Source organism: Oryctolagus cuniculus, chromosome 15, assembly GCF_964237555.1.
Source record: "Oryctolagus cuniculus chromosome 15, mOryCun1.1, whole genome shotgun sequence".
NCBI lineage: Eukaryota > Metazoa > Chordata > Mammalia > Lagomorpha > Leporidae > Oryctolagus > Oryctolagus cuniculus.
The window spans coordinates 62,964,272-62,976,126 of NC_091446.1; the positions used below are offsets into that span (position 1 = coordinate 62,964,272).

Here is an 11,855-nt window from a genome sequence, read left to right on the forward strand (position 1 = left end):
CTCTTTCCCAGCCTCCTGAGCAGCAGCGCTCAGGTTGGGTCTGATTCGCTCCATTCCGCCCCAGTGCCTGCCCTGGACCCCGCGTCACAGCCAAGGGCATGAGACGTGCCCGTCCTGGGAGCCGGGGCCAGTCTCCCGAGCCCAGAATTCCAGGCCTGAGAGTGGGAAAGTGGGGAGGGGGTCCTCAGAGAGACACTCAGGGCGAGGCCTCCCCGGGAAGGAGCAGGATGGTGCTGCTGGGCGGACGCGAGGGGCGCCCAGTGCTGCCCCGAAGGCCAGGAGAGGAGACGTTGCCGCAGCTGAAGACGCAGCGGGGTGCTTCAGACAGGGGAGCCGAAGGGAGCCAGCCAGTGCAAGGGCCCAGAGCGGGGAAGGAGCTGCTGAGTGTGAGAGTGAGTGAGGAGTGACTGTGTGTGTGTGTGTGTGTGTGTGAGAGGGAGAGAGAGAGGGTACGAGTGTGAGTGTATGTACGTGTGTGTGAATGTTGTGTGTGAGTTTGTGTGAGTGTGTGTACATGTGCATGAGTTGGGGTATGTGTGTGGGTGTGAGTACATATGTGTATATGTGTGAGTGTGAGTATATATACATGTGTATGTGAATGTTGTATGAGTGTGAGTGCATATGGGTGTGTGTATGTATGAGTGTGTGTGTGTGAGGTGTGGGCGTATGTGTGTGTGCGTGTAAGAGACAGAGGGAGGGAGGGAGTGTGAGTGGTAGCCGGCCCTTGGTGTGGCCTGCACTGGAGAGGAGGTGGCTCAGCCAGGCAGGGCAGGCTGCAGAGGGCAAACGTTGGCTGGAAGTTTGGTCTTCGGTCTGCAGGCAGCAGGGAGCCCTCAAGGGCTCTGCCCCACTTCCCTGTGGCAGCATGCTCCCAGTGAGAGGGAATGGCCTCTCTGCCATGCCCGGATGCCCTCGGCCTTGCTTTCCTCCCAGCTAGGATGCCCCCCCCGCCAGAGCCACACTGCCCCCCACCCCAGTCCAGCTTGAGCCCCAGGCTTTGGCTAGCAGCAGGTGAGGGCCTGCGCTTGGGCCTTCTAGGGGGCCCCTAGCCGGGGCAAGGAAGCAGGACCCTCTGGGTGTGGAAGGGGGTGGGGGCTTTCCCCGTTGCACGTGGCCTGGAGAAGAAGGAGGCAGTGGTCCCAGGCCCCCAGGCGGCTCCTGCTGCCTGCACGCTTCCCCGGTGACCACTCACGCCTGGACACGCAGCACAGCACACCGGTTCCTTCTTCCAGGGACAGCAGCTAGCAGCTGCCCTGGGGCTGTCCCGGGAGGGCCTGGATTCCTGGGGTTAGAAAGGAGGGAGCCCTGGGCAGAGTCCATGGCCGCGTGTGGCCGCCCATCCTATGTTGCATAAGGAATGAGAAGTAGTTGTGGAACACTTAGAAGCAGGAGATTTTATTCCAAGGTTCAGATGCTCTGTCCTCTTGAGAATCGCGTGTGGGCCCGCAGCTCTCAGCCTTGGCCATGACAGTTCTGTGTGCCGTGATCTTCACATAGTAAGCACAGTGGCTTCGCACTGCAGAAACGTACTTTTCGTGGTTCTGGAAGCCACAAGTGCACAGTCAAGGCACCGCAGGGCCCTGGTCCTGCCAAGGGCTCTAGTAGAGGGGCCCCCCGCCCTGGTGGTTTCAGGTGTCCCTGGCTCGTGGCTACAAACCCAGCCTCTGCCTCCATCCTCTCGGAACCTGCTCTCCGTCCCGCCTTGCCCCGTGCCTTCTCTCGGAAGGACGCTGGGCACTGCATGCCTGGCCCCCTGGACGATCCGGGTCGGTCTCCTGCTCAGCACTTCAGTTAGTGACATCTGCAGGGGCCCCATGTCCCCACGTGAGTTTACATTCAAGGATTCCTGGGGACTTGACACCGGCGCACCTTTTGGGAGCCGCTGCTCAACCCACAGCAGCACCTCTGCTGAGTAGGGTGATAGTGACGGTGCCCATGGCCCAGGGCTGGCCCGGTGCGAAGCCCAGCCCTTGTCACCCGTGCCCTGGAAAGGAGAGCAGTCACGCGCTGCAAAGGCCAGGGCCGGGCACCCGGGAATGGTCACAGGCAGCCGCTGACACCTGTCCTCCTCCACCCCCGACAGACAACGGCCCCGTAGGCAAGCGGCGCACGGGCACAGCCACTGTGTTTGTCACCGTCCTGGACGTGAACGACAACCGGCCCATCTTCCTGCAGAGCAGCTACGAGGCCAGCGTCCCCGAGGACATTCCCGAGGGCCACAGCATCGTGCAGGCAGGTGGCAGCTCTGAGTGCACCTGCTCAGTGGGGTCCTGGAGGGTGGAAGCGGGGGTGCGGGCGGGCCTGCTGCTCTGGGGCCAGGGGGACCCGGCCCTCTCCTCCTTCCCAGGGCGAGCAGCCACGGCTTCCGGCTCCCACAGCCCTCCTAGGGTGGCCTTTCAGAGGTGGGCCCAGGAAACGCCAGAACTGCGCGGCTTTGACCAGGCCCTCTCTTGGGCAATAGCAGGCCCAGGAAGAAAGGGCTTCTTTGCCCAGGGAGCGGGAGTGACGAGGGAGCCGGGGGAGGGCCCTGAGACCCAGCGCGGTGCCCGCCCCCGCTCTGCCTGGGAGGCCTGGGTTGCTAGCGGGGCGGGCGAGCGGCCCGAATGAATCCCAGCCTTCATGAATCGCTCTCTTCACGAGCGCTGGCCGGGACTTTCCGACCCGGAGCCTGAGCCAGCCAGCGAATCCGGACCTGCCTCTGGCCCCGGCTGCCAGAGAGCAGAGAGTGGGCGGCTGGGAGTGTGCCCGGAACAGGGCCTGTGGCGCAGAGCGTCCGGGAAGCCCTGGGGATTGGCCAGCGTCTGTTAGCTCTGGAAGGAGGAGGAGGTTCTCTTCTGGGGTCTCGGCCGCTGGAGCGCCCCCTGCAGGAAGCTGTGGGCCCCTCACCCAGCCTTGTACCTGTGTCAGCCAACTGGCCAGAGCCCCAGGGCTGTGACCCCTGCCTGAAGCTCTCCTCAGGTCTCAGGGCAGCTGCCCCCACCCAGTCGTGCACCCTCAGGAAAGAGCAAGCCTGATGCGCAGCCAGGGTGGACGACCACAGACTGCATTCAGCCTGGGCAGTCTCAGGGAGGCCCTGGGGGAAGTGAACCAGGAGGAGAATCCGAGACGGAAGGAGGAAGCCGGCCCCACTTGCTAAAGCCCAGAGAATTGGTTTCTATTTGCACAGTGCGGCTCCGACTGAAATCCCGCAGTCTGTGATGCAGGGCAGGCCAGATTCCCCACCCCCCATTCCTTTTTATTCTATTTTATTTTCATTTGAAAGGCAGATGGACAACTCCATCAGTTGGTTCACTCCCCAAATGCCCACAAGAGCAGGGGCTGGACCAGGCTGAAGCCAGGATCCCAGAACTCTCTTCTGGTTTCTCATGCGGGTACCAGGGACCTAAGGACTTGGGCCATCACCTGCTGTCTCCAGGAAGCTAGATCAGAAGTAGGAGACACAACTCAAACCCAAGCCCTCTGATACAGGTGCAGGTGTCCACCTGCTGTGCCAAACGCGTGCCCACCCCTTCCCCCTTTACTCCTGCGTGAATTCAGGGTCTCGGGGCAGCCAAGCGGAGAGCAGGGCTCTGGGTCCTGCAGGCTCCGCGAGCGTGCATTCCACCTGGGGGTGGACACGGCCTGGCTGCCTTCCCCCCCCCCCCCCCCGCCGATAAACAGAAGCCTCACCCCTCTGTGCCCAGTGAGGCACAGAGAGAGGCTGCAGGGGGTCTGGCCCTCCACAGACTCCCAGCCTGATACGAAGGAGAGGACGTAGACCAGAGGGCTGCCAACAGGAAGTCCTCCTCGTCCACCCCCAGAGCGGTGGGAGGGGAGGCAGCTCGAGGCGGAGCAGAGGGGACTCCACAGGGTGGGCCCCTTTGCCTCAGGCCCAGCTGAGGAGAAAGAGAGACGGGAGCCAGTTCCAGAGGGCGCTGCCCACCAGGCCGGGCAGCGTGGGCGTTATCTAGCGGGAAGCAGGGAGCCAGGGGAGGTTTTAGAGCCGGGAGGAGGTGAACCCAGCGCTCAGGCCTCAAGAAGCCTTGGCCGGCTGCACTGTGGGTCACGGCGGGGTAGGCAGGGGTGCTGACTCTGGGACAGGAGCGAGGCAGTTCAGGCCCGCTCTGTCCACTCTCCGAATCTGGAACCAGACCAGAGTGTGTAGTCGTGGCTTGGGGGGGAAGGCCCAGGACTTGGGGTACTGAGAGGCCTCCCTGGGGTGGGATTGCATCTGCAGGTAGCCGGCCAGTGAAGCAATCCCCACTAGCACAGCCTCTGTGGCCCCAGCCGGAGGCTCCACAGCTGTCCTGGGGATGTCTGGACCGCCCACCGAAGGGGAGGCCACTCCTTCCCTGGGCGAGGCACAGAGCCACCGGCTCCCCTCCCCGCCCCGGCCCTTCCTGGTGGCTCCTGACGCGGGTGCACTGAATCGGGCCTCAGCTGCCGGGGTGGTGACTCTGTAGGCGGTGCCTCCTCCCAGCCGGCACCCAGGCCGCAGGTCTCCCGGTGGGGTGCCAGCCGCTCGCTCGTGTGGATGGGCATCGGTGGCAGGACCGAAGCTTGCCCGAGTATAAGCTGAGTAGTGTCCATGGCTGGAGAGGTGCTCTGTCACTCAGCAGCTCCTGGAGCTGGCCTTAGCACCCAGAGTGCAGCAAGGCTCTGTGGCGGAGCAGGGGTGCCGCTGCCCGGAGGAGGCCCTGGGCAGCCCCAGGTTGTGCCTGTAGGCTCAGCGGCAGCAGGTGCTCCCCTTGGCCCAGGGATCCTTTAGCAAGCAGCAGCTGGGGGGTCTTCAGGGTGGAAGGTCCGGAAAGGGCACAGGCCTGGGCACACGAGATGAGTGTGTGGCCCAGGTTGCACGGGCTGCTGTCTGCCTGCAGCTGCAGGGCCAGGCAGGAAGGTCTGGAGGTGGACCGGGGGAGGGGCGTGCCGTGGCCACCTGTCACATCTTGGTGGATTCCGAGCAGTCCCAGTCGCCCTGGCTGTTGTTGCAGGCTGGCAGCGGGCGTGGAGGGGCTGCGGGCCGGCCCCGGTGGAAGCTGCGCAGGGAGCGGCGCAGGGACCCCAGGCGCTTCCAGAGGCGCAGCTGGGGCTCGCTGGGGCTCCCAGGGTGGTGGGGCATGCACTCGCGGGCGCCGCGGCGGCGCGGGTCCAGCGCGGCCGGCTTGCAGAGTGCCATGAACAGCAGGCAGGTGGCCAGCAGGAGGAAAATGCAGGCCAGGGCCACAAGCACTGGGACCGGGCTGGCCGCCTCCGCCAGGGTGCCTGCAGCAGCTTCCTGAGCTGTGAGAAAGGCAAGGGGACTGGTAACCGGGGAGCCGGTGAGGCTGGGCGCCTCTGTGCTCATGGTGCCTGCAACGGGAACGGGACAGGAGGTCAGAGGCTGATCCGCAGCTCCCAGGGCCAGGGAGGGAGGCTTACCTGGGAACCCCGATGGGAGCTGAGCCTGCTAAACTAGGCAGTAGCCTGGTCACCATTCAGGTTAGGACAGTGAGGCCCAGGGGGTGGCAGGTGTAAGTTCCCACAGCTGATACGCGGTGGAGGTGGGCCTGAGCTCATGTCCTCCGGCTACCTGACCCCTACCGGGCTGCCGGGGAGGAGACAAGAGGGTAGTGCCTCCTGGTATTCCCAAATTAACATTATTATTTAAAAGGTAGTGAGAGAGAGAGAGAGAGAGAGAGAGAGATCTTCCAACTGCTGGTTCATTCCTCAAATGCCCACAACAACCAGGACTAGGCCAGGCTAAAACCAAGAGCCTGGAACTTGACCCAGGCATCCCACGTGGGTGGCAGGACCCCAAGTTCTCAAGCCATCGCTGATGGCAGCCTAGGGTTCTCAGGGTAAGCATTAGCAGGAAGCTGGGACTGTGAGCAGAGCTGGGACTGCAACCCAGGCACTCCGAGGTGGGAGGCAGGCGTCCCGAGTGGCCTCTGAACCACTGTGCCAAGTGCCCAGCCCCTCCCAGCATTTAAAAGTCAGTTCCCATAGATCACCACAGAGGCGTGGGCTAGGAACCCGGGCTCTAGGGCCAGTCTCACAGCACTCGCTCTGCCACCGGGTGTGAGTCGGGGGTTACCCAGTGCTGCAGCTGGGGGGAGGGGGGCTCAGCTCTCATCTAAGGCTCATGCTGCACGTGCAGGCCCACAGGTGCATTTGGCTGAGTCACTGCAGGGGCTTTATAAACCTAACTATGAATCTTTAAAAGATTTTATTAATTTATTTGAAAGTCAGAGAAAGAGAGAGACCTTCCATCTGTTGCTTCACCCATCCCCCACCCCCACCCCCACCCCCCGGGTAGCTGCAACATCCAGAGCTGAGCTAGGCCAAAGCCAGGAGCTTCCAGGTCCCCCACGTGGGTAGTGGGGCCCAAGCACTTGGGCCATCTGCTGCTGCTCTCCCAGCCATTATCAGGGAGTTGGCTTGGAAGTGGAGCAGCCGGGACATGAACCGGTGCCCATAAGGGATGCGGTGTTGCAGACAGCTGCTTTACCAGATACACCAGAATGCCAGCCCTGGTTGTGAATTTTTTAAAAAATATTTTGGGGCAGACATTGTGGTCCAGCGGGTTAAGCCACCGACATCCCATATTGGAGCACCTGGGATCAAGTCCCTCCTCTGCCACCAATCCAGCTTCCTGCTAATGCGCCTGGGAAGCAACAGATGACAACTGAAATACCTGGGCCCCCACCACCCACATGGGAGGCCTGGATGGCGTTCCAGCCTCCTGGCTTCAGCTTGGCCCAGCCCCGGCTGTTGTAGGCATTTGGGAAGTGAACTAGTAGATAGATCAATCTGTCTCGCCCCACCCGCTTTCTCTCCCTCTCTGTCACTCTGCCTTCCTAATAAATTAGTTAGCTTTTAAAAAATATTGTGCACGAGTATCTGGGTGCCTGGCTTCTCTTGGAACCTCAGCTTTCCATCCGTAGAAGCACTGGACAGTGCCTCTGCCTGGGGCCAAAGTGCTGTAGCTGGCACCTCCAGACAAGGCGTTCACCACCAGCTGGCCACCCCCCCCCCAGAAGCCCACCACCCACCATATGTCACCTTCCTGGCCCATGGGCATTCCCGCTGCTGTTTCCCTATGCAGTCCAACCCGCTCGCATACCAGGCGGGGAAACTGAGGCCCAGGGTCAAGGCCTAAACAAAGGCCAGAGCCAGGTTCCTTGACTCCTGTCACCCCCAGTGACATCCAGGCTCAGGGAGCTGCTCTGGGAACAGGTAGAAAGAAGCCCCCAGGGGTTTCTGAGGTGGGGCGGGGTGGGAGAGCTCGTCAATTCCATCATCATTTCCCATCGCCCAGTAGAGGGGGTGTGGCCAGTGGTGCTCGAAGGGGGACACCCAGGGTGAGCTTCCAGGTGATCTCGGGGGTTGCACATAAAAAAGCTTCCAGAGCCTGGCCAGCATGGGGCCGGCCGGCGGGGCTGCCTGGAGCACATGGAGGAAGTGGGTCTGCTTTTCCCATTTCCCAAGAGAAGCCAGAAACCGGGGTTTTCTTAGGCAAACAATGCTGGTGTTTAAATGTTGGCAGCTAATTTAAGTTTAAGGCTAGAGAGAAGAGAGAGGGACAGAGGAGAGAAACACAAGGCCAGATAAACTCAACTCCAGAACGAAAGAAAACATACGTGCAAGCGTTTGAAACAGGCTGAGCAGGACACAGAGGCGGAGCAGGACACCGACGCGGGCTCCCTGCAGCTGGCAGGCCGGCGTGTATGGGCTGTGGGGTCTCCACGCACAGGCCAGGAAACCCAAGAGGCTCTCACCAAAAACAACCACCAAAAACAACCATTTGTTTGACATTGGGGTCTTTTCTGAGGCAGGGGGCGAGGTGAGGGGAATGGCTGTCCCTCCCCCCGCCCCTCCCGGCTGGGAGCTGGGTCTCTGACCCCACAGCTCAGCAGGGAGAAGCCTCCAGCCCTGTGGTGCAGAGTCCTCACAGCAGGCACAGGGAGTAGAGCGCAGCCCCTAGGCCCCATCCCAGGCACTCACCAGCAGCCGCAGGACCGACTCCCAGCTCCCTGCAAGCAGGCGACAGGGCAGCCCTGGCAGCCCCCTCAGCCAGCTCCTGCCACCACCCTCCCAGCGCTCCCCAGGCTGCAACGCCGCCTCCCAGCTCCCGGCTGGAAACTCTGATGCCCGTCCAGCTGCCCAAGCCCCCGCCTCTCAGGCGTCGTGTCTGGAGTGTTCTGGTGGGCCAGCCCACGAGGGTTGACCCTTCCCTGGGTCTGAGCAGGAGGAGGGGAAGGGTGTGCCCACCGCCGCCTCCCATGGGGAGGAAGCCAGCTGCCCTCTCTCCTCCCCTGGGCCATGCTTGGCGGGGACCAAGAACAGGGCAGCAGGAGCCGGGAGGAGCCGGTCCAACCAGCTGTCGTGTTACTGCATGGCCTGCCCGTGGGCGTGGGGACCACACTCCAGGCCTTGGGGTCCACTTAAAAGGAAGTGGAGGGGTGGGCGTAGGGCCCAGCAGTCAAGATGCCCCTTGGGATGCCTCATCTGCCATCGGAGCCCCTGGGTTGAGTCCAGGCTCCACTTCTGATCCAGCTTCCTGCCATTGCACACCCTGGGAGGCAGCAGGCAATGGACCAAGTCCTTGGGTCCCTGCCACTCATGTGGGAGACCCGGATGGAGGTGCAGGCTCCTGGCTTCCACCTGGCCCAGTCCGAGCTGTTACAGGCATTTGGGGAGTGAACAGCAGATGGAAGATCTGTCTGTGTCCCTTTCTGGCCCTTTCTGGCCCTCTGTCTCTCTCTGCCTTTCAAATTAAAAAAAAAAAAAAAAGTGAGGTTGTGATGAGCCTCTGAGTGTGGCTGTGGCAGCAAGGGCCCCCCAAGTGCTGGGCAAGGGCCAGAGCCCCTTCCTGACACATGAGGCTGTCCCCTGAGGCCTGAGCTGCCCAGTGCTGAGCGCAGCTGCTCCAGGGAGAAGCCCAGGCCCAGCAGAGCCAGGCTGCACCTGCGGGCCCTGCTCTGGGCAGATCTCTGCAGGCTCAGTCTAGAACTTTCTTCCCTCACTTCGAGCTCCGCAGAGCAGGGCTTGCGGAGGGCAGAGAAGGCTGCTGCATGGCCCTGGGCCAGCCGCTGCCCTCACTGGGCCTTGTTCCCACTCTGCGGAGCGAGGGGCTGCCCAGGTGTGAGCGTACCCTCACATCCTCCCAGTAGCCCCCGCCAGGGCCACACCCCCACTCTCCTCTCCTGTAGCCCCCGAGCACTGACCTCAGAGCAGCCCTCAGCAGTCCCGGCTTGGGGGGCGGTCTCTCCGGCTGTCTCTCCAAGGGGGCCCCCAAGGAGCTTCGCGTGGGGCTCGTGACCCCAACCCTGCCCTGCCTGTGCCCCTCAGCCAGCCAGGCCTTCTCCCCTCACTCGCAGCTGGCTTTGTCTGGGAGAATCTGGGCCCTGCCCTAAGGGGAGGGCCGGCCAACGGGGCAGGGATGGCCACTGGGCTGGGACGAGGGAGCCAGAGCTCTCTGGAGGAGCCGGGTGCCCCTGAGCCTTCCCACGGCTCAGCCCCACTCCAGCCCGTCTCCTTGGAGCCTTCTCAGGGCTGGGAGGCACTAGGGGGACGCAGGCACAAGGTTGCGCTGCCCCTCGGGGCCCCAGGGCTGTCACCTTCCCCCGTTGCCAGTATGAATGGTATGGTCGGGCGGCAGCCAGCGGGTCGCTATTCAGGGGCTGCCAGGCTCCAGGTTTCCCTGGAGAGGGGCTCCAAGTCACACGGTGGGAGGGGAGCGGGCTGAGGGATGGGCCCCGGCAGGCTGGGAGGCCCCGGCTGCAGTGTCCCTGAGCCCTGCTCCCTTGGGGTTCTCCTCTTGGCCTCCCAGCCGAGCACCTGGTCTTGACGGTGTGGGGCTGCGGGAGTGAGGGAGAAAGCGGAGTCGGCGGGGCAGCGTGGGTGGGCCGCCATGGCCCTCTGCAAGCCCCACCAGCACACTGCCCTCCTCCTGCCGCCTCTCTCCCTGGGAACCAGAGCTTCCCAGGCAACCAGCTGCCTGCTGGGAGGCGGGGGTCTGGAGCAGCTGCCCCGTCAGGGAGCTCCAGGCTCCCGGGACACAGCACACTTTTGGGGTGAGGAGCTGTAGGTCTGCCCAGGACCTGAGCTGGGACCAACACTACTGTTTTCCAGCCCCAGTTTTGTGCTTTTTTTTTTTTCCCAAAAAAGGTTTACTAATTTATATTTAGTTTATTTGAAAGGCAGACAGACAGATGGAGAGAGATCTTCCATGCACTGATTCACTCCCCAGATACCTCACACAGCAGCCAGATCTGGGCCAGGTCAGAGCCGGGAGCCCAGAATCCCATCTGCATCTCCCTAGTACGGGGCAGGAGCCCAAGCACGTGAGCCATCCTCTGCTGCCTGCCAGGGTGTGCGTGAGCAGGAAGCTGGGGCGGAAGTGGAGCAGCCAGGGCTCGAAGCAGGCGCTTCGATGAAGGAAGCAGGTGCCCCAAGCCGCGACTTAACTGCTGTGCCAAAGCCTGCCCGCTGGAGCCCCAGCTTTCTGAGCCTTCAAGCACGTTAATGAGGCAGTGGTCGCCTCCCCTGGTGTGGATGGGACCTTTCCATGGCCTGGCTCAGCTGGAGAGACCGTTAGGAGCCATGGGATCCAGCCCCCACCCCAGAGACCAGGCGGAGGTCCCGAGAGGTGTGGCCCGCCGGGGTCGCCCAGCGTGTTGGTGGTGGGGTTTGGTGCGGGCAAGGTCCCTGGTGTGTGTGAGCACCTGGAGGCCTGGGGACAACCCTGTCTTCCGTGGCAGCCTGCACTGTCCTCGGCTTCTGTGACGTCTTCCCAGGCTGGGCAGCTCATCTGGGGGCTTACTTTCCCGGCATGGCAGGCGCCAGTCTTCCAGGGTGATGCAGACTGCTGGGGGCAGGGGGCAGGGGGCAGCAAGGCTGCCTCCCCGTGGACAGGCACACAGGCTGTGCCCCAGGCAGCTCGGGCCCTCCTGCTGACTGCCTCCACACCACTGCCCTCCGCCTTCCAGCCCTTAAGACCTCTCAGGGAAAGCGGAGAGAAAGAACTTCACAGCCAGGGGCAACCCAGCCAACCAACCCCAGTGTAAACCAAGAGGGCCTCCCTGGAGAAGGCGGCATCCTCATCATGTCCACCTTCACTGCCTGCTCCTGGGCCAGGACCAGATGAGATGTTTTGCAGGACGGCTTCTAATCTCCCCATCAACCTGCAAGGTGCTTGTCCTTGTGCCCAATCTACAGATGAGGAAACTGAGGCTCAGAGGGCTCATAGTACTGCTCCATGTCACAGAGCCAGTAAGCGAACCAGCCTGGACACGCGCGCGCGCACACACACACACACACACACACACACACAGAGGCTGTCTCTGGACATCCTATGAGTCCCATGGGGCCAACGCCGGCTGCCAGGCTCGCCGTTCCCGTCCTGGGTTCTACCCTGGCATTTGGGTCATGTTCTGCTGAGGCTCTGGGGACCTCCAGCCAGCGCCACCCACCATGGCCTCTGCCTGTCTGAGGTTTGCGAGTGGGGCCTTGCCCTTCCTCTCTGAAAATCGGTCGATCAAACAAGGACAGAAGAGCCCGCATTCAGGCTTCAGGCCATAGGAAACAAGAACCCAACTCAATTTCCCTGGGCAAAGTGGGGAGTGCACTGGTGCAGGACTGGGACACCCCACAAATGGAAGGGGAAGTTGAAGGGGAAAGATGGAGGAGGAGGTGCAGCTGGGCTCCAGATTCCGGCCAGAAGCCGCTGGCCCAAACACTGTGGCCCCATGAAAGCCCTGGTCATACCTCTTGCTAGAGGTTTGCTGCTAAGTCACTCACATATTCATTCAACAAATATTTGACCCTACTGTGTGCCAGGATCGTGGTTCTAGAGGCCAGGGCTATAGCACAGCACCAGCCCCTACTTTCAGTGG

General features: G+C 62.4%; 2 protein-coding genes across 5 annotated transcripts in view; one reads left to right on the top strand and one right to left on the bottom strand.

Annotated features, from left to right (window-relative positions):
• Nucleotides 1–11,855, top strand: part of CDH23 (cadherin related 23) — a 361,784-nt gene that overhangs the window by 270,498 nt on the left and 79,431 nt on the right. For all 3 annotated transcript variants that reach the window (XR_011382433.1, XM_070057798.1, XM_051823796.2), the window contains exon 27: nucleotides 2,084–2,232. Coding sequence is in view for 2 of the 3 variants with exons in the window: in XM_070057798.1 (XP_069913899.1) it covers nucleotides 2,084–2,232 (149 nt within the window). In the remaining variant the exon portion in view is untranslated. The remainder of the gene's footprint in view (nucleotides 1–2,083; nucleotides 2,233–11,855) is intronic.
• C15H10orf105 (chromosome 15 C10orf105 homolog) lies at nucleotides 1,381–9,584 on the bottom strand. 2 transcript variants are annotated; one of them, XM_017348639.3, is made up of 2 exons: nucleotides 9,186–9,584; nucleotides 1,381–5,328 (listed from the first exon to the last, which is right to left on the bottom strand). In XM_017348639.3, the coding sequence occupies exon 2, from the start codon at nucleotides 5,321–5,323 to the stop codon at nucleotides 4,919–4,921; it is 405 nt and encodes a 134-aa protein (XP_017204128.2). In that variant the 5' UTR covers nucleotides 5,324–5,328; nucleotides 9,186–9,584; the 3' UTR covers nucleotides 1,381–4,918. The 2 variants fall into 2 exon arrangements, with proteins under 2 accessions (XP_017204128.2, XP_069913902.1); XM_070057801.1 differs by lacking the exon at nucleotides 9,186–9,584 and adding an exon at nucleotides 7,963–8,257 and having other exon boundaries at nucleotides 3,229–5,328.